At 51.7% G+C, this 20,499-nt stretch overlaps 2 protein-coding genes and 1 long non-coding RNA gene across 20 annotated transcripts in view; 2 read left to right on the forward strand and 1 right to left on the reverse strand.

Moving 5' to 3' along the window:
• The window catches only part of RALGPS1 (Ral GEF with PH domain and SH3 binding motif 1), a 277,984-nt gene extending 259,015 nt beyond the window's left edge, over positions 1 to 18,969 (forward strand). For 11 of the 15 annotated variants that reach the window (XM_045043214.1, XM_045043213.1, XM_045043206.1 and 8 more), the window contains 6 exons: positions 4,605 to 4,688; positions 6,026 to 6,131; positions 7,094 to 7,186; positions 7,377 to 7,482; positions 10,249 to 10,340; positions 14,337 to 18,969. In XM_045043214.1, the coding sequence (XP_044899149.1) occupies positions 4,605 to 4,688; positions 6,026 to 6,131; positions 7,094 to 7,186; positions 7,377 to 7,482; positions 10,249 to 10,340; positions 14,337 to 14,366 (511 nt within the window). In that variant the 3' untranslated portion in view covers positions 14,367 to 18,969. The remainder of the gene's footprint in view (positions 1 to 4,604; positions 4,689 to 6,025; positions 6,132 to 7,093; positions 7,187 to 7,376; positions 7,483 to 10,248; positions 10,341 to 14,336) is intronic. The other 4 variants (XM_045043212.1, XM_045043216.1, XM_011288438.4 and 1 more) reach the window with 1 other exon arrangement.
• On the reverse strand, positions 1,333 to 20,319 carry LOC109493978. 3 transcript variants are annotated; one of them, XR_006588912.1, is made up of 4 exons: positions 20,179 to 20,319; positions 19,827 to 19,976; positions 7,940 to 8,072; positions 1,333 to 3,340 (listed from the first exon to the last, which is right to left on the reverse strand). It is a non-coding gene; the product is annotated as an uncharacterized LOC109493978 (long non-coding RNA). The 3 variants fall into 3 exon arrangements; XR_002737669.2 differs by having other exon boundaries at positions 1,333 to 8,072; XR_006588913.1 differs by having other exon boundaries at positions 1,333 to 8,129.
• The window catches only part of GARNL3 (GTPase activating Rap/RanGAP domain like 3), a 149,783-nt gene continuing 149,526 nt past the window's right edge, over positions 20,243 to 20,499 (forward strand). The window contains exon 1 of one of the 2 annotated variants that reach the window (XM_045043198.1): positions 20,243 to 20,357. The gene's annotated coding sequence lies outside the window, so the exon portion shown is untranslated. Of the gene's footprint in view, positions 20,467 to 20,499 lie in introns of both variants that reach the window. The other variant, XM_023242730.2, reaches the window with a different exon arrangement.

A 20,499-nucleotide genomic window follows, 5' to 3' on the forward strand; every position in this document is an offset into this window, starting at 1 on the left:
GTAATTATGATCCAGGACTTCTCCTGTTCCCCAACCTCCTAAACCAGCTTTAGGACATTTAATCCCCACGATACCACCTAATGTGTACCTAGAAAACTATTGCGGAGGAGAGGCCTTTCAGACCTGCCTTGGCTAATCTGAATTCTCATGATGCTGTTGCCCCAAGTGGGACCCTGGTTGCTTCTACCTCAATAGCGCTACCCGCTCTCCCTCTTCCTAGTGCTGTGACCTTGGGCAAGTTACTCCATCTCTCCAAGCCTCAGATTCCTCATCTATAAGGGGGGGAGAAGAAGAGTGCTGCCTAACAGTGTTCCTAATTGTTAGGACAGAAAAATCACAGTGTGATTAGACAAGATAAGGAACAAATACTGCTTAGCACTTAGCACATTGCCTAGCACCCATCACTCCCATCATCTCCATCACCCCCACCATCCCCATCACCCCCATCACCCCGATCATCTCCATCATCCCCACCATCCCCAATCACCCCCACAGCCCCCATCACCCCGATCATCACTCCCACCATCCCCATCGCCCCGATCCTTTCCATGATCCCCACCATCCCCATCACCCCCACCATCCCCATCACCCCGGTCATCTCCATCACCCCGATCATCTCTATCACCCCCACCATCCCCATCACCCCGATCATCTCCATCACCCCCACCATCCCATCACCTCGATCATCTCCATCACCTCCACCATCCCCATCACCCCGATCATCTCCATCACCCCCACCATCCCCATCACCCCCACCATGCCCATCACCCCCATCACCCTGATGATCTCCATCATCCCTACCATCCCCAATCACCCCCACAGTCCCCATCACCCCGATCATCGCTCCCACCATCCCCATCGCCCCGATCCTTTCCATGATCCCCACCATCCCCATCACCCCCACCATCCCCATCACCCCGGTCATCTCCATCACCCCCACCATCCCCATCACCCCCACCATCCCCATCACCCCCACCATCCCCATCACCCTGATCATCTCCATCACCCCCACCATCCCCATCACCCCGATCATCTCTATCACCCCCACCATCCCCATCACCCCGATCATCATCCCCATCACCCCGATCATCTCCATCACCCCCACCATCCCATCACCTCAATCATCTCCATCACCCCCACCATCCCCATCACCCCGATCATCTCCATCATCCCCACCATCCCCATCACCCCTATCATCCCATCATTCCACCATCTCCATCATCCTCATCATCCCCATCATCCTCATCAGCCCATCCTTATTATCACCATCATCCTTATCACTATCATCATCATCATCATCATCATCATCATCATCATCATCTTGCACACCACTTGGGACTGAAGTGTTTTATTTGGTTGTCATCCTACATCTTCCCCAGACCAGACTTCCCGTGAGTAGGGTTGCTTCCTGCATCCCTCCTCCCCACCACTACCCAAGATCCACCCCTCAGAGGAGACTGTAAAATGGCTTTCCTGGAATACATTCCATTTAGCCACATTCTGCTCCAGCATCATGCCAGGAAAGTTGTCTGTGGTTCTGGAGTGGGAGCCATGTCAGTCCAAGAAAGTCCCTGATTTCTGAGTTCACCAGATACAATGCTCATTCATTCTGCATTTCTGTCCCTGAACATTCAAAATAACAAATCTTCTCAAAGCAGGGCAGTGATCAGATTGGTTCCAATGGCTGAAGATCCTAGCTCCTCTGTGCTGATTTTAGCCTGCCTGGGCCTGACCAGAATCACCCAACTATCAACAACCCCCACTCCAGCGTACGGGGCTCATCTTGGGAGGAAGGGTGGCCACCACAACCCTAACTATTCTAAAAGCTGGCCTTGAAGAAAATTCACCATTACACTGCCCTTCAAGGCCAGGGTCACTCCCCCAGGCTCCAGGGAAGCAGACTCTGACTTCCCCCACTTGGAGGAGCTTGGCTGACATAAGCTGTCTACTCATACCAGAAAGCCAGACTCCCTTTGTTAATATTTGCATCTCCATCCCTAAATCCCTAATGACAGGCCAGTGGGGTGGGATGAGTGGCTTCACTTCCTTGAGCCTCAGGTTCCTCACTTGAGTCACGGTGGGAATAGCACCCTTCACAGAGTTGGGAGGAGCGGCGTGTCTCGTGGTAAGCAGTTGCCCTTCCGTGCCCGTCAGCCAAAACCACCAGAAGGTTACTCCAGCGCGGAGACCAAGGGACGAGGGGCCTGGGAAGGGTCCTACCCAAGGAGATCTAGGGCCTAAGACTGTTATGGCCGTCCAGTCTCATGGACACTGACAAAGCCTGATCAGTGTGAGCTGTGGCAGAGACCTACATGGAGGGGTACCTCTGGGAGAGCACCCAGAAGCCACCCACATGGTGCCAGTTCCACACACAGAGCCAGTGCCTGTGGCAGAGCCCCAACACGTGACATCTGGGCCTCCCTGTGACCCTGAAGGGTGTGGGAAGAGCTTGGGCTATACAACCAGACAGAACAGGGTCCAGTCCTGGTTTATTACGCTCAGGCCTCTGTCAAGTGTCTTCACATCATTGAGCCTCAGTTTCCCTATTCTGGGGAAGATAATGTGCTTAACTTAAACAAAGCTCCAGTGAGATGGTGAGTGTAACAGCCTTGCACATATGAGCCCCCACTCACTAGTGATCTCCGTGCCCCCACACTCCCCCACCAGTCCAGTGCGCCAGGGGGCACCCCGCGCCCTTAGAAAGAATGTGAAGAGAGGTTGCTTACAAGGCTAGGCTGGTTGGAAGATGTTGGTTTAAGGGTCTCCGTCAACAAGCGTCAGTCCTGCAGACATCTATTGAGTGTGCAGCCATGGACAGTCTCAGAAAGGAGAGCACGACAGAGGGAAGGTAGCAGTGGCAGCCACACCCCCCTGTTGGTGGAACTGCCAGTCACTGGGGACAGCCTGCTGTCATCACACATTTTCTTCGAGTACCAGGGCAAAAAGACCCACAAGATGAAAGGTGGAGAAGAAGAGGCCAGAGGACCCAGCTCTGGAAAGGGAGGCTCCATCTCCAACTCCAGACAGGTGGTGGTTCAGAGCAGGGTTCCAGATCAAGCGAGGAGACGTCTTCCTGCCACAAGGAATGTCATCGCAGAAAGGTTCACTGTCACACTCTGCCCCAATTCATAAGAAACCTCTGGTGGTGGCTGTGGAGGAAAGCAACCCTGGAGGCAGCCCGCTTAAGCACGGGGTGGTAACATGTCACGGTGCCACACTCAGCTGTGAGGTACGCAGTAGTGTTCCCAGTTAATGGTGAAAGTACTGAAGCTTTTCATAAGTGAGAGCAGATTCATCATGACCTGTAATGTCGCCCACTCACTGCATTGCAAGCCTCTTTCTGAATGGAAGAGAGGGAGGAAACCGTCGGTCTGTGGGCTGGGAGTTGGGCATGCCAGGGCCGCCTCTGTGCCACAGTTCATGGCGGGGGCAGGGGTGGGGTCAGCCTCTGACCATCATCTGTCACCAAGGGGTGGTGGGGAAAGGCTGAGATCCACTGCATTTGAGGACTTGAGGGGCCAAGCACATGCTGTGGCTCTTTACCTCCTGAAGAGGAGTAGCTGTTGGGCAGAAGGAGCAGGGTCCCAGAGCAGTTGGCCTAGAAGGCCTCAGACTCCCACGAGCCCTGAACTTGGGCCTCTGCACAGCAGACCCAAGATGCTCCTCAAGAACAGGTCCTTCTCAAGCGGAGGATGGAGGGGCAGCGAACAACGACACCCTCTCTTGGAGGAACCAGAGCTCACTTACGGTATGACGCACCTGCTGGAGTGAATGACGATGTCCCACGCCACCCCCAGGTGTCCAGAGCTGTGGGGCAGCACGCAGCAACCGAGGACAGGCAGTAGAGAATAGAGAGAATATTTGAAAAGGAAGTCTTCACCCCGTCTGACTATAAATTGGGTTACATCATTGTTTAGCCAATGGGCAAGGAATGCTACAGCCCAGGGAGAGACCATGCTGCAGGGGTGAGAAGGTTGAGGACCGAGTGGATACAAGAAGTCATTCTGCTGAAAGAGGAAAAGACGAAGAGAAGAAAAATGGAAGCCTCCCCCCAAATAGGTTAAGCTCCCTGCTTACTCTGGAAACTGCACCTTCCTCTGCAAGGGCTGCCTGCTGGGGACTCCAGGAGAGAGAGGAGCTGAGAAGCCGGAGGGGTAGCCCACGGAGAGATTCCAGGGCCCACCCCCCCCCCCCAGGCCCAACGTGCAAGACTGCCCACAGTTCTGTCGCTGTGTGCGCCCTTTTCGCTGGATTAGCCATGGAACATTTGGGATTTCCTGCTTTTTTCTGTTAAATATGTCAGCTTCACACTGGGTAAGTGGGTGTGCCCTGATTTTAGTCGCCCCCTGCCACTGGAAGAGGGGTAAACATTTAATTAGAAAGTTAAGGGAAGAATCACCTGGGGCCTTGGGAACTGGCCCTGACGGAGCCTCTAGGGGCTCCAATGTGCCCCAGATGTGCCTGTAGCATGATGGAGGAGGTGTGGGAAGAGTTGAGGTTGAAGCTTCCCGAGCTAATGACCGCAGGGTCCGAGATACCCTCGCTTCCTCAGAGTATCTGGTTGTTCCGGGCTGTTGCTAAAAGTCCACCCTTTTCCTCTGAAGCAGGGGACGTCTCTATGCCACCCTGGGGCCCAACTGGCGCGTTCCAGTTCGGAATTCTCCCCGGACCCGGAGCTGCGTCTACAGGTATTCATTGATTCGTGTGTTCAGTTATTTGACGAACAGCTCTAGGCTGCTCGTTGGAGGCCACACACCGTGCTAGAGGTTGCTCATGGGACAGACGTGGCCTCTGCCTTGGCCCGGGACGCCGCTGCCACGGGAGAAACAGGCCTAACGGATAATCCCGGATGACTGATGGTCCCAGAGTGGAGGTGGGATGGAGCAAGGAAGGGCTCTCTGGAGAAACGACTGGAAGAGTGATAGGAATTAAGCAAATACAGGGAGGGGAGGTGTAGCGATAATAAGAGTGCCCCAAGCCGAAGCAAATGAAGGAGAGTCAGTGTTGTCAGAAATGAGAGGGGGAGGGGTGGAGATGAGGTTGGAGAGGTGGGACCGAGCAGGGTTGGGGGGAGGTGACAGACTGTGGCATGACCAGGTCATCCTGGCCAGAGGCATGGAGAGCTGGAGAGGGTGCAGGAGGAAGGCAGGAGGGGCCGCAGGGAGGCCGGGGCAGAGCATCGGGCAGTTGTCCAAAGGAAGAGCCAAGTTGGCCTAAGGTAGGGGGGGCGGGGGCGGGCAGGGTGACTGAGAGGGGTAGTCAGGCATATGTAGGACTTGGGATCAGGGCATCCTCGGGATTCAGTAGGTTGCAGGGGTGGAGGAGTAAGTGGAGAAACACCCCAGGTCCCTGGTTCAAGCCGCCAGGTGGACGGCGGTGCCATTCACACGCACGTGGAGAAAAAGCAGCTTGAGGAAAGGCGCCAAGTTGAGGGAGATGCCCATGGGAGGCGCCTGCCCAGTGAGTGAAGCCCAGGGGACAGGTCCCGGTCAGAGCTGCACTTGGCGGCCTTCACCTGTAGGTGGCACCTGAAACCCTGCGGCCCTGGGGGAGAAGGGAGCCCTGAGGCAAAGGTGCAGGGCTGGTCAGCTGTCCTCCTCCCCGCTCCTCACTCCACCCCCACCTCCCCCACTGCTCCTCCAGGCTCCTGCCCACACAAGGAGGGGCTGCATAGGCCCCAGAGAAAGGTGGGAGCACAGGGGCAAGGCAGGAGGAAGCCACCGCAGAGCTCAGGACAGGGTGGCGGGTGCTGCTGGGGCCTGGGTTATAGGGAGCTCGGTCACCAAGCCTCTGGCCTTGCAGGCTCAGAAAGACGAGGGAGGTGAAAGTTTGCGGCTGCGGCCGCCCTGGCCCCTCTTCCTTCAAGCTGCCCTCGGCCTCAGGGGCCCCTCCCTGGCCTTTTCTCGATAGCGTTGAGTTTGTGGCCTGGCGCAGGATCAGGGACTCTGCAGTGGGGACGTGGGAGGGAGAGGGTGCCTGACACCAGCTCCTGCAGGGCGGCATCTGACTGGTGGTCTCCCCTCAGCCCCACGGGCCCGTGCATCTGTACGCTGGGGAGCTCAGCCGCAGTGCCCACCATGGAGGGTCCTCTGAGGAGGAAAACTCTGCTCAAGGAAGGACGGAAGCCCGCGGTAAGTGCAGACAGCCCTCCACCCGGAGGCGGCCGGGGCATCGGTGAGGGCCCCGGGCTCCAGCCCTGGCTGTGCCACTGAGTGGGCAAGGGCCTCAGTTCCCATATCTGTAAATTGGGATAAAATAGTGTCTGTGTCCTAGAGGACTTGGCAAGAAGGTCACATGCATGGCCGTGCACACAGTGAGCGTGCGGTGAGCCAGGGCTGTGATGAGGGCAAGTGGAAGCTGGCAGAGCCCTGGAGTTAGGTTGGTACTGCCCTCGAGAGGGTCAGCACAGCATTGGCATTCCATCTCAGCCAGAGCACCCCAGTGCGGGTATCATGGTTCTGCTGGGCGATGGCTGAGCATGTCTGGGTTTTAACAATGTTTTTCCCTGGGGCGCCTGGGTGGCTCTGTCAGTTAAGCGTCCGACTTCGGCTCAGGTCATGATCTCACAGTTCTGAGTTTGAGCCCCCATCATGTTCTCTGCTGTCGTGTGGAGTCCGCTTCAGACCCTCTGTCTCCCTCTCTCTGCCCCTCCCCCCTTCAAAAGTAAATAAACATTTAAAAAAATAAAAATTTTTTTAAAGTAAAAAATAAAAATATTTTTCCCCAGGATATTCTTGGGCCCAAGTTACCTCAATACGTAGGAATTAAGCCTTGGCTCTTAACAAGCCTTAAACAAGCTAGGAAACGAAAGGCTCTTGAGTAAAGGAGCCAGAGAGGGGAGGTAGGGCTTAGGGCTGAGGAGTTCGGAGGCACAGATGAGGAGCGTCTCCCTCCTCTAGGCCCTGGGTAGAAGTGACATTAGTGGGTGAGTGGCCAGGGAAGAGGTGAGGAGGTGAAGCCAGCACTGGCATTGGCTTGAGGCCGGGGGGGGGGGGCACCCTTCCACCCACGGGGCTGGGTCTGTAATCAGACAGGGAGGGGGGACTTCCCCACTACTTGCTGGGGTGTCACTCTGCCTCCTCTTCCTCTGCAGCTTTCCTCGTGGACCAGGTACTGGGTCATCCTCTCGGGATCCACCCTCCTGTACTACGGAGCCAAGTCCTTGCGGGGCACGGACAGAAAACACGTAAGTCCCATGAAAGGACTTTCCATGCTGGGACTTCATGTAGTGTGACCTGCAGAGGAGGGGCGGAGGGAGGCAGGGGAGGTGGCAGGGGTGGGAAGGAACCTCGCCGGGCCCCCCAGCCTTCCTGGGAGAGACGATGCGGGGGAATGGAGGGCGTGGGCCTCCTGGTTACGCTGTTGCTCTTCCCCAGTATAAATCCACACCCGGCAAAAAGGTCTCCGTTGTGGGCTGGATGGTGCAGCTTCCTGATGACCCCGAGCACCCCGATATCTTCCAGCTGAATAACCCTGACAAAGGTAGGCAGCGAGCCCGGCGCCGGGTGCCCACCATTTCTCTCTACCCTGTTTTCCTCTCCTACTAAATGTACATTTTGAAACAGTAGGAACTTTGGGGGCTGCTGCTTTCCTTTTGCTTTAGGTTGTGATCAGAGGGTCCCCTCACTAGTCCATGAAAAAACTGCTTAGATCGCGGTCAGTGTGTTCAGTGAGCAGTGGGCATGGCATGTGGCTCCAGGAACCCTTTTGTGGCCTCACCTGTGGCTACTGGGGCCCGTCACCTTTGGAGCTGTGGCCTCGGGGTCTTGGAATAAATAATATAACGCTGCATGAGGCAGGGACCACGTGGCTGGGAGGGTCTTAGGTCTTGGAAGATTTCAGGGATGCCCCTGACATCACCCGTGCTGTGAGACTCTCACAATATCCTAGTCCAAGGCCAAATCTGAGAAGAGCCTTTTTACAAAAGCCCCAACTTTACCTTGTCTGGCCATCTTCCATTTCCCTCCTGGTTCCACCCCTCCTCCATGACCATGTTGGGGAGAAGGAGAGGTTCTGGGCGCCATCTTGTCCAGGAGCGCTGCCTGCACTGGACATTCAGAATAGGCCACGCTCTGAAGGAAACGGATATCAGAACCACAGTGAGATATCACCTCACACCAGTCAAATGGCTAAAATAAAAAAGACAAGAAATAACAAGTATTGGCAAGGATGTGGAGAAAAGGGAACATTTGTGCACTGCTGATGGGAATGTGAAAGGGTACAGCCACTGTGGAAAACAGTATGGAGGTTCCTCAAAAAATTAAAAATAGAAATACCATATGATCCAATAATTCCATTACTGGGTATTTACCCAAAGAAAATGAAGACACTAATTCAAAAAGAAATTCACCCCTATGTTTAAAGTTTATTGCATTATTTACAATAGCCAAGATATGGAAGCAACCTAAGTGTCCTTTGATAGATGAATGGATAAAGAAGGTGTCATTCACACACACACACACACACACACACACACACCATAAAAATATTATGCAGCCATAAAAAAGGATGAGATCATGCCATTTGTGACAACATGGATGGACTGAAAGAGTATTATGCTAAGTGAAATAAATCAGACTGAGAAAGACAAATACCATATGATTTCACTCATATGTGGAATCTAGAAGGAAAAAAAGCAGAATCAGACCTATAAATACAGAGGATGAACTGATGGGTGCCAGAGGGGAGAGACGGGTAAGGGGTTGTCAAAATGGGTGAAGGGGAGTGGGAGACACAGGCTTCCAGTTACGGAATGAATAAGTCACAGGAATAAAAGCACAACATAAGGAATATAGTCAATGATATTTTAATAGTGTTGTGTGGTGATAGCTAATAACTACACTGTGGTGAGCACAGCATAATGTATAAACTCGTTGAAGCGCTTTGTTGTACAGCTGAAATTAATGTACCATTTTGTGTCACCTATACTCAAAAAAAAACAAAAACAAAACAAAACAAACCAGAATGGGCCATGCTAATCTTCCTGGTGGCGCACGTCACATGACAAAACCCTGAAATGCCTGGGTGTTGGGTTCTAGCCAGGCAAAGTCGCTGGGATTATAAAGTCTCCGAGCATCTTCACATCCTCACAGGAATGTTCTAGTGCAAAGTTCGTGTGCTTAAAAAGCACCTGAGGATCTTGTTAAAATTCAGATTTGGATTCAGCGGATCTGGGGTAGAGGCCAAGCTTCTGTATATCTAACAAGCTCCCAGGTAACAGCTGCTGCAGGAGACAGACCACACCGTGACTGGCAGGGCTCTAATGTCATTAGCTGGGCAGTAAAGGAGCACCAACCTCAAGGGGCCCAGGGGGCGGAGGAGAGAGGAGCCAAGTTCTCTGCTCCAGGTCTGAGCAACTGAATCCACACACAGTTAGACACACATCAGAGGGCATCCCAGGCTGGTTACCACGGGAATTTCTTCCTCAAGGCCCTGGGCCTGGATTAGAAGAGGTTTCTTGAGGAAGTAAAGGCTGTGTGCCTACATGAGCCTGACTTAAGGACCATATGGCCACAGGGACCACAGGCCACTCTTGGGCCTTAGCCCCCAGGAAAGCACTGTCCCCAAGCAGAGGGCAGTATGACACAGAGGGTGGCCAGGGTCTGTGGATAAATCCAAAGGATCTGTGAACCTGAGTGGGGAAAAAATTACATCTTAGTTTTCTGTGGCCTCTCACGCCTTTATTTATGAGCATTAGACTACGAGAACGTTCACAACATCTGTGATTTTATCTGCAAGAAAAACCACAGATGTTTTCCTATCACATATTATTGCAGATTTCTCAGAGTGGCATTTCTACTCATCTCTCTGGAATTACAGTACCGTGTCAGACCTGCCCCTGGGTCTTGTTATCGGTGGGTTAATTGAGAAACCCAGGGTTAATAGAGAAACCCAGGTATATCTGTGTCACTCACGTTGTTTGGTAGTTTGATAACTGCATTCCAGTGGTATTGATATCCTTTGTATTTTCGTTTATGCATTTGAAAGCATTATCCTGAGAAGGGGCCACAGACTTCACCAGAGCCAAATGCACCGTGACGCCCCCAAATGGTTAAGAGCCCTGGTCCAGAGAGAGAGCCCAGAGGCACCAGAAGTTCTGCCTCTGCCAGCCCCAAGCTTGCCCTGGGCTGCTCCTGACCTTCCTTGGTTTAGTTAACCTATGTTCACGTTTATCTTCATGCCCTAGCCACGGGCAGACCCTCCCAGGTGCCCTCCCTCTTCCTAACCAATAGTTTCTCTGCCCGTCAGGCAATGTTTACAAGTTCCAGACTGGTTCCCGGTTTCATGCAATACTGTGGCACAAGCATTTGGATGATGCATGTAAAAGCAACAGGCCTCAGGTAAAGTCACCAAAACCCTGCTTGTCACATGAAATATCCTTTCCCTTGGGACTAAGGGTCCATAGAAAATAAGAGCACCCTCCTTCCCTCAGGGCCTGTTAGCTCTGCTCCCAGACACCCTCTTTTGAAAAGCCTTTTTCCGTGAGACAGGGCACCGTCTGCTCAGCTTAGGACTAAGCCTGGCTCCAGACCAGAACTTTGAATCTGGTCCCTGTGTCTTTCCCACTAAAGGAAGTGGGAAACATCCATTGGGCACAGTTAGGTGGCAGGGGTGATGTCGCCCCAAGGATCACGATATAGCATCTATTTAGACCATCCCCCTCACAAAAGTTGATTCATGGGAATACTCCAGACTGATGAAAGGGCCTCCCTGCCCCACAGCCCTTAGGAATAATAATACTGGCTAATACTGAGAGCTAACCATGGCCGCTGCTCAATGTATTGGAGCCAGGGGGCCTCTGGTCTGCACCCCGCCCAGGACCAGGCATTATGGGAAATGCTTTACCTGCAGGATTTGACCCAAATCCTTCCAACACTCGTTGAGGTAGGTTCTCTTACTGTCTCCATTTTATGCTGAGGACACTGAGGCTCAGAAAGTGGCAGATACTCGTTTAAGGTCCCACAGTTAGCAAGATCTAACCCTGGTCTGCCTGACACCAAAGTCTATACTCTCTGCCTGAGCTATCCCGCCTCGCACTTCCCAGAGGGCCCCCGGCTTGCTCAGCCTCCTGCAGTTGAACTAAAGGTCTGGAAGCACGGCCTTGGCTGTCAGGCTTCTGGGAGGCCTGGCTCCCCAACCCTCAGCACCCAAAGGGGCACGCTGGGGCTTCCTGCCCCCAGGAGTCAGTGGGCAGCATTTGGCCACTGGTGGCAGGATTGGTACTCCTGCCCGGAGGCCTCCCTCTCCGTGCTCCCCAGGGATCGGCCAGAAGAGGGCACTGGGGAGTGGATGCCTCTCAGTGTGGGGACAGAGCAAGCGCCAGAGTGTGGAGTGGGCTGTGGCAGCTTCCGGTGGGTAGCAGCTGGGAAGCACCAGCTCTGAGGTCTGGGGTGGGTTGGGGGCCAGCAAAGGCTATTTCACGCCAGGCATTGGGGTCCAGGAGGATGCTGGTGACAGCACAGTTTTCTCGAAAACCAGAAGGAGGTCTCAGTTTGGTCCCCTTCAGGATTTTCATCTGTAACGTGAGATAGAACATATGCGACAAGCTGGTCAGATTATAGATGGTGGGAAGCGAGAAAGCAGAATTAGCAGAAAGTTCTCGACAAACTAAAACAGTAGGAAAGACCGACAAGGGGAAAACTTGAGGTACCACTTCGAGGAAAGCTCAAAATAAATTGCATTTGAGTCCCCCAACTCACCTATCTGCCTGCTGGGAATTTGCCCCACTGATACACTCACACATGCGTGTGGGTAAGAATGTTCACTGCAGCATTGTCCTTGATAGAACTGGAAACCTCTGTGACCGTCAGTAAATCCCTATTGTCCACCACCTGATAGCAATTAGAAGGAGGGAAGCAGATCTGTGTGTGTGGTACCCTGAAAGGGGCTCCAAGACGGAAGTAAAAGGCAAAGTACAGGGGCACCTGGCTGGCTCAGTCCATAGAACAGACTCTTGATCTCGGGGTCATGAGTTCGAGCCCCAGGTGAGGCGTAGAGATTACGTAAAAAAAAAAAAAAAAATTTTAAGCGAAGTGTAAAACATGCAAGGACAATCTTATTTGTATTAAAATACATAAACATATTTATAATATGTATGTTTGTGTCTGCATATAAAATTTCTAAAATGATATACAAGAAACCAGAATTCCGTGGTATCTGGAGTGCTTATGTATATTTTTTTTACATTAAACAAAGGTAATTGCTTGTCTCCACGATGGGAAGGCCAGGGTTTTTTTGTTTTTTTTTTGTTTTTTTTTTTGGTAGTCACCTGAAGGTGAACCCCAGTGAACAAGGCCTCAGGTCACATGAAGAGAGGACGAGCACCCTGACCTTTTCCAAACTAGTCACACCGTGTGTGTCTGGGGCCCCTTGTGAGCTCCCGAGTGCCGTCCTAAGAGAACAGAGCACAGGAGCTCACCTGCCACGCACACGTGGCCCTGTGACCTGTGAGCAAGAGGCCGTGGTGACCAGGGACTGCCTGCCCGGAGGTGGGCCACCAGGAGGGCGGGGCAGGGGAGAGAAACCCGGCCTTGGCATCTGCCCGGTGGCAATGGCTTAGGCACCTCAGCGGGAGCCAAGATGCTTGCCCCGAGCAAGAGCCCATTGTCCCTTCTGTGGGCCGGGGAGGGGACACCTCTGAGGATGGCAGCGACTTCAGGGCAGATAGCAGGGAACTGGGTCCAACCCGTTTGGCAGAGCAGGTGTTTGGTTAAAAGGACAAACAGCATTTCGTGTATGGCAAATGCCGTGTGACGTGGCAAAAGGTTTTGCAACTTTTAAGTATTTTTGTCCAATTTTTAGACCTAGGGGATGGGGATCTTTTATTTTCTTCTACTTTTTTCCCCTTTTATTTTGAGTTTACTTTCAACCTCATATCCCCGCTCTATGCTGTGATCATAAAAAAAATTGGCAACAGCTAAATACTCCACAGCAGAGGATTCAGTGACGCCCCGCACATCCGTGTGATGGCGTCCAGGAGGCTCCGGTGAAAGCCATCACAGAAAGGCATCTACTCCCATGGGAGATCTCAGTGACTAAAATTGGTTTTCTCTTTTGTGGCCTTGCGTTTCTTAAAACTGTTTGTACTAACACTGAATACACTTACACGTGACTTACAACGTATGTGTAAGGTGTAAACCACAGCTATACAAGCACCCAAGTACCTGCCCACCCAGCCAACCTAAAGGCAGGACCTCCTGGGGCCTCGGAAGCCTTCCCTCGCCCAGGGGCCTTTTCCTGCTTCAGTCTCCTTTCTGTCTGCCTGCACCCCATAACCACTTGCCGATTTATTTACTGTGTCTTTAAAATGCTGGCACGTGTATTTGATTCCTCAACGTATTGTCTGGGTTACGTTTTTTAAAACATTTTTATAAATAGAACCGTAACTAGATATTTTCTTCTGTGACTTGCTCTTCTCCTACAGTGTGTTCCTGAGATTCATCCGTGTCAATGTGTGTTGCTGTCATTCATTTATTTGTAGTGGTATTTTTTTTATTAATTCTGCTGGCAGTGATCCCAGGGATGATTTCCTGCTTTTTGCTATTTTGAACAGTGCTGCTGTGACCGTTCTTGTAACTCTCTTCTGGTGCAGGGAGATGCATTTTTTTCCAATTCATCACTTTGACCAAATTGATACCAAGATGGATTTGTTTTTGATGAAATTGCTTCTCCTCAAATTTCCTGGAACCCCGTGGCAGTTGCTGGGTTGGGGGGCCTGGGGCTGGGGGCGGATTTGAAGGGACAGGGAAACACCCTGACCTTGAGCTGGTGGTCTCCCCAGCAAAGGGAGCTGGGATCGTGTTCTGGGGACACAGCCATGGGAAGGTCTTAGGGGTCCCGGCATCCCGACTACTCCTCCTGGTGCTTCCACTTGTCAATTCCTGCCGTGCCCTCACGACCCACACCGGCCCGCTGCTGTCCCTTCCAGAGGCATACGCCCATTCCTGCAGGATTTGTCTCCTCTTGGCTCCAAGCAAAGTTTTATTTTGATGCCAGGATAGTCATTGAGAGCAGGGGCTCTGGTGCCTTAGCCTGTTGTTTACTCGCCGTGGGCTTTCCCTCTCTAAGCCTCAGGGCCCTCATTTGTGTAATGGGGACACTTCCAGAACCTGCCTCAAGGGGTGCTGTGAAGACTGGAAGGGCGTGTTGATGTTAAGCGCCTGGTACACAGTGGCCACTTAACAAACAGTGGCCATTATTCCTGCCAGGCCCTCTTCCCCACCTGACCTGCTCATTCACAGACTAACTGGGAAGGACCTGATCCCTTCCCTTAGGGGCGCCCCCTGTCCCCTTCCAAAAGGTTGGAACTTTGACAAGAGGTGAGCTTTCTCTTCTAGGTACCTGCAAACCTTATGTCATTTGAATAAGTCTCTGCAGGACTTGGCGTGACTTCAGAGGCTTCTGGGAGCCCAGCCTGGGACTGGTGGCGAAGTGCATGTCCTGGGCACGGGCTTTTGGCCAGGGTGCTGGGTGACTCACAGCCGGACTCACGGGGACTGACTCGGCCTGCGGCCTCACGGTCCAGCGGGCTCTGCCAGTGCAGCGTCCACCTACACCAATCCCCAGCGACTCTCATGACACTCATTCTTCAGCGCCACCCCGCAGGGCCGTGGCTGGGCCCCAGACTGTGCACCCCACCCTCCCTCTCTGGGCCCTCGTCCGTCCACCAACTGCTGCTTCGATCAGAGAGCATCCGGCCCACGTTGGGTCCCCCGTGCTTCCTCCCGGACAAGAGTGGACAGAGTTCACCTGCATGAGGGGCCAGAGAGAAGGAACGGACTATGGAGTTGGCTTTTTATACCCCAAGTGCACGGGGTCGCTCGCCCACAGGGCTGCCTCAGATTTTGTACAACCCCCCAAGCGTCCTCTGCGTGTGTGTGCCGTGTACGTGTGCGAGTGAGTGTGAACTCTTCAAGAAACATGCATTTTGGCACAAGACGTGTGACATCACACCCTTCATTCGCTTTGAGGCCCTGCTTTCACCTTACGTGATAGCCTTGTCCACCGAGGAAGGTCAGAGTGAGAGCCCAGATTCCTATGTTAAGGGTCCCTTGCATTCTTTTACTGTAAACAAACAATGCCTTAAATTGTGTCTTGTTTTCTGTTCCTATGGGTGCTATTCATCTGGAAGGCCTGCTGTCTGGGCCCCCGGGTCCCCTCCCGGCCTTGTTGCTGTTGGCTCTTCTGAGACAGGACCCGGCTTTAGGACTGTGGACTGGGCTGGCCTGCTCGCTTCCTCCCACCCCTCTCCTGCAGGGTCTGAAAGCCCTTGTCTTCTCACCCCTGGACCATGCCAGAGGGGGAAATTGTGACACTTTCTCCCAGCTTCCTCAGAAGCACTCGGAGGCCGCCATGCTCACAGAGAACGGCTGCGCAGAAGCCCCTGTGCACCAGCCTCTCCCCGCAGGCCAAGGCTTTGCTCCCATCATCTACTGCCAGGGCGGGGCCCGCTGGGATTCCTGGTTACACTGGGGAGCTGAGTGACACTGAGGCCTTAAGCTCCCCCCAATCTTGCCCCCAAACGCAGTCACCAGCAAGTTCTCCACATCCAAGTCCAAGGGCACAATTGTCGATGATTATGGTGACCAGAGAGCAAAGCCCTGGGGAGTGAATGGTCCCAGCTCTGCATTCAGTTAAGAGCTCTTCACGTGAACAATGTCCTTTTATCTGTCACTGTTTGTCTTTTTAGTGACTTTTATTTTGCACAAATACATTTTTATTCAAAATAATGAATAAAAGTTAGCTTTATTTACGGTAGCTTTATCACCAGAGCTTCTCTCTCCCCTTCCCTAATCTGGGTGTCCAAATTCTGAGAAGGAAACCCTGAAATGGTTTTCTGAATTCCCTGGGTCCTTGTTGCTATCATGGTTTCAGAGCTCACACTGACCAGACATCAAACCACCCTTAAGAGTTTCTGGGCGAGATGCTTCAAAACAACATCTTACCCAGTAAACAGTGTTGGTAAATTCAAAAACTACCAAAGGACCCACCACTGTCTTTTGACCAAATGGTGACAACTTTTCTGAAAATTCTAATGAATCGGTGAGGAAAGTAGTTGCCATCAGCGTCTTATTTTATGGTTGAGCCTTAGTGTGCTCAGTAACTAGCCCTTCTTTGGAGCAAAGTCTTGAATACTTCTGTGCCGGGAGAGACTCCAGATGGTAAATTGGTGCCGTCCAACCTTAGCTGTGAGCGCTCCGCCCACCGGCACACAGACAGGGTCCGGATGCGCACACCTAATTCATACCAATGACTACTCAGATTAGCATCTAGAGGCTGAAAGAAAACACCAAACACTCCAACACCTCTCACTAGAACCATTCAGGTCAACGCTTTAACCTACATTGAATCTGCTTCTACCGGTTAATATTTTTTAAGTCTTAAGTTTGGATGGAAGCGTTAAGACCGGAAAATCAGCCACGGACTTGCCTTGGGTTTCTCCACTCTTCAACTGTCCTGGCTCTCCTCACATGAAATGCTACAGATGTCAATCCCAAACACTCAGAATTTCAGGCTCCACTACATCAGATCATTTTCTGCGCTTTGTAAAATTTCTTCCTCTCTCACAAATGGTTCCTTCTGAGCTGAATTTGAAATAGCACAATTGTAATTGTTTTCCAAATGTCTTCTCACCCATTGAGACGGATCCCACATCCCCTCCTAGAAACATTCTTAGCTTGGATTTTTGAAGAATCTGCTTAGACCTCGTTGGCAAAGGCCTTCAGAACTGGTAAGAACCTTGAACATACCAGAAAAGTCCTGGGGACAGGCTGAAAGGTGCCTGGGCTCTCCCAGCAGGGGCGCGGGGCCAAACACGTAAGTGCAGATTGTCTTCCCAGCATTGGTTTGTCTCTCAAGCAGCAGGTGAGAAGGTCCTCGGGCTGGGACAGAAGAGACCAGGCACAAACCCCAAAAGGAAGAAATCCATGGGTGGATTCTCACCCTGGAGGGAAACGTTTCTAGTTTTTGCTTCTTGACTGTCCATAATGCACAAATGTTTGTGAAACCATTGAAGGTGATGTGTCTTACATGCATGTGCTGAGGTTTTTTTTTTTCTTTTTTTTTTTCTTTTTCTGAGCAACTAGATCATGGCACCCCAGAATGAAAATTGCAGAATGCTTTCTACAAATTGTGGAATAGGTAGTTGGTAGCATTACAATGCCCCAAGAACAGCTCATCTACCTCTCCCTGGGAATAATTTTCGCCCCTCTCGGTTGGAATGTGTCTTATAACTCAAGGTCAGCCAAGTGCATTCTAACAACTGAGATGCTTCATGGAGGATTGATTCAGTGGAGAGCAGTAGACATAATATTCTGAGTGTGCCCAGTGAGAGAGTGTGGCCTCCCTTTCTTTCCCTGAAGAAGCCCATACATCACCCATTTGTGGAACGTAAAGCGGAAGATACTTGAAGGCATTCTGTTTAGGAAAGAACCCACTCTCTTGCCAACTGAATTTATAAAGCATTGTTTTCCTTACCAAGATGGCCAGTATTTCTTTCATTATCTTCCTCTCCCACCTCCCAAGCCCAAGATGTGTATCTTTCAGGATGCCATTTTACAGGTGGAAAACAATCCACGAAAATGGGAAGCCTTTCGCAAGGGAGGTCTGATTTCATTCCACAGGTGGGGTCTACAGCTCTACACCCACATTACTGATGCTCATAACAAGGTGAACATTGCTAAAAACACAATCTAACTTATTTTGTGTGACTTCATAAATGACTTCAATCAGCCCTACATCGTACTGACATGTTGGGTGATTTCATATATTAAAAAGAAAAAAAAAAAACTACAAGAATCTCTTTGAAATAACATTCTCTGCACAAAACCACTCATTCGTTCATTCATTCATTCACTCACATCTCTAGTGAGTGCTTCCTGTGTGCCAGGCTCTACCAGGGATATGCTGTAAATGGCTGAGAACAAGCAGACCCAATCCTTGCCCTCGCGGAGCTGACCACTCAACGAACAAATAATCCTCAACATGGCATCTCCTCTGGCAAGACCCTGCCTCTCTCCTAACACTGGGTTAAACACCCTGCGCAGATTCCTCCAGAAAGGTTTCAAAACGCTCAACGGACTGGACAGCCTCTTGCTCTGCGAGTTCAGTGGCAACGAGAACTAGACGGAGTCGTCGTCCTAGAGGCTGGTTGGCGCAGAACACCCAGGCACAGGGCTACGGTTGGGCATGCCGAGGACTCTTGAGGTGGAATGAGACAGAAGGGTCGGAATATTCACAGTATTTACTTCAGAGGCTTTTTGGTTTTAAATTTCACGGTTAGATGCAAGTACAGCATGAGCGAGAGCTGCATTTTTTGGGCGTTGAGAACTTGTACCACGGACCACGTTGGAGTCCCGTGTTGCACAAGTGTGTGTATACTGTGTGCAGCCCCCAAACCCCTTTTTGCAGCAGCAGCGTGATGGGTCATCTGTCTGTTCTCTAATCATTAATCTCTTTTTTTTTCATTTCTGAACGACTGTGACCATTCAGTAATGAAATATTAGTAATTAATTTATTAGTATGGTATGATCTTTAATAAATTTCGTGCCAAAATGCATGGTTTTTCAATTAGCATTCAAAATGTTGCGTAGAGAGTAGTTTTCAATTTCTTATGTATCCTGCAAAGTAAGTTGAAAATCAGTTTCTACATTTTAATTCGTTTCTTGTTAAATCTGTTGCACTCTCCTGGGCTGTCTTTTTTCTTTTCTTTCCCCCCAGCGGAACCCCTGCATGCAGTTGTGTAAGGACTTTCTCTAATTCTTGTGAATTGTCTCACCCGCAATAACCACTGAACATCAGCCCCCTGTGGGATTCTTTAGATTTTTGGTGAAGTATTTTGTTACCTCAGTCTTGTATCAAGTTTGCTGTATTTTTCAGCTTGTTACACTGATAATAATTGTTTCACTAATTAAATACTTTAATGTACAAACATCTTTGTTTACTTTGAAATTAAATGTGTTTTCCAATGAACACTGCTCAATTTATTAATCACGCGCATTCACTTAGCAAACCATTGCTGTTGCCAGATACAGACACGAAGGAGGTCTGGGGCACTCAGAGCCCTGCTCAGAGGGTACTAGAACGTGAATAACATATGGGAGCGGTGCCCTCAGGAAAGGGCAGAGTCAGTGCTTTGGGCACACGGAGAGAGGAAGGTGGAGGATCTGGGGAGGGGACAGGGGCATTTGGGGATTCATTTCAGAGATTGCTGAACACATGGAGGACGGGGGAGGCAGGAAGACAGAAAGGAGAAGGAGAAGGAGCAGGATGAAGTTGGGAAAAGCAGCCAACCCAGTCTCACTGAGCGAAGGATTTTGGGGAGGTAATGGGACCCAGGTCTGAAAAGATACATAAGGGGGAGTTTAGGATATTAGGCAAAAACCAGAAGCCCCCCCGTAGCTTGCTTAAGAAAAGGGGGGCTGTCTTGCAAGCCTGTCTCATGGAAACACGTGGGAGGACCAAAGTGGGGTGTCGGGGGGGGGGGTTGGAAGGAAAAGTGGAAAGCCGCCTACATCTTTCTCCCCTTCATTCTCCATGCAGATTGGCTTCTCTGCTGGAATGTGCAGCAGCAAAGGAGTCCAGACATTACAGTGAGAGCAGCAGGAAAGTCAGGAGGGAGTGTGTGCCAGTGACACGATCCAAACTGATCATGGGAGCCCCAGCCCTGCCTGCCTCAGTTTCCCAGTTAGTGGCTCCCAAAGCGGCAGTGGCTGATTCTCCAAGCACAGGCTCCCACACACACTCCTCAGTCTCTGCTCCACCACCCCAGCATAGCCACACCTCCCTCGCCACGACAAGCCCTGACTGCCGAGGGGCCCCGAGCTTACCTCCTCGTGATTTAGACGGCACAGTGACCTCCAACTTTACCAGGTAGGGTCGCTGCTCTCAGCCCCAGTGCCGTGCGCAAGGGCTCTGAGACAGATGCATCTGACTTGGAGAGGAGGTGAGGACGGTGGTGTATGGGAGTTGTCACACAGCTGCAAAGTGTTCATCACATCCAGTCAAAACTTGAACCCACAACTCGTCCCCTGCAAAATTCCAGCCCCTCATCCTCATTGCCGTCAGGCGCCACAAACGGCCACCAGGAGACAGCAGTACCACCACTTAAAGGATGGAGATCCGCGAGTTAACGCAGACTACGGTAGAAAGGTTATTTAGCCTTGAGGGCAGGTATCTTACCCCTGCGCCTGGCGGGCGTTGGCCGGAGCTCCAGCGCAGGTGAGGCGGAGTGGGCGGGGCCGCCGGCGTGGGCGGGGCCGTGTAGCAGGCTGAGCCCCGCCCAGGACAGGGTTGAAGGCAGAAGGAGTGAACGGGCCTTCAGACTCGAGACTTTAGAGAGAAAAGGGGGGGCCTTGCCGGTGAGCGGGGGTGTAGGGAAGGGCGGCCCCCAGAGGGACGCGGCTACTAGAAACGGCCTGGAGGTACTGAGGTGCGGAGGGACGACGCTCGAGGGAGCCGACCCTTGGGGTGAGGGCAAAGGCCACGCGAGAACTTAGCGCA

The sequence above is a fragment of the Felis catus genome, chromosome D4, assembly GCF_018350175.1.
Source record: "Felis catus isolate Fca126 chromosome D4, F.catus_Fca126_mat1.0, whole genome shotgun sequence".
Taxonomy (NCBI): domain Eukaryota; kingdom Metazoa; phylum Chordata; class Mammalia; order Carnivora; family Felidae; genus Felis; species Felis catus.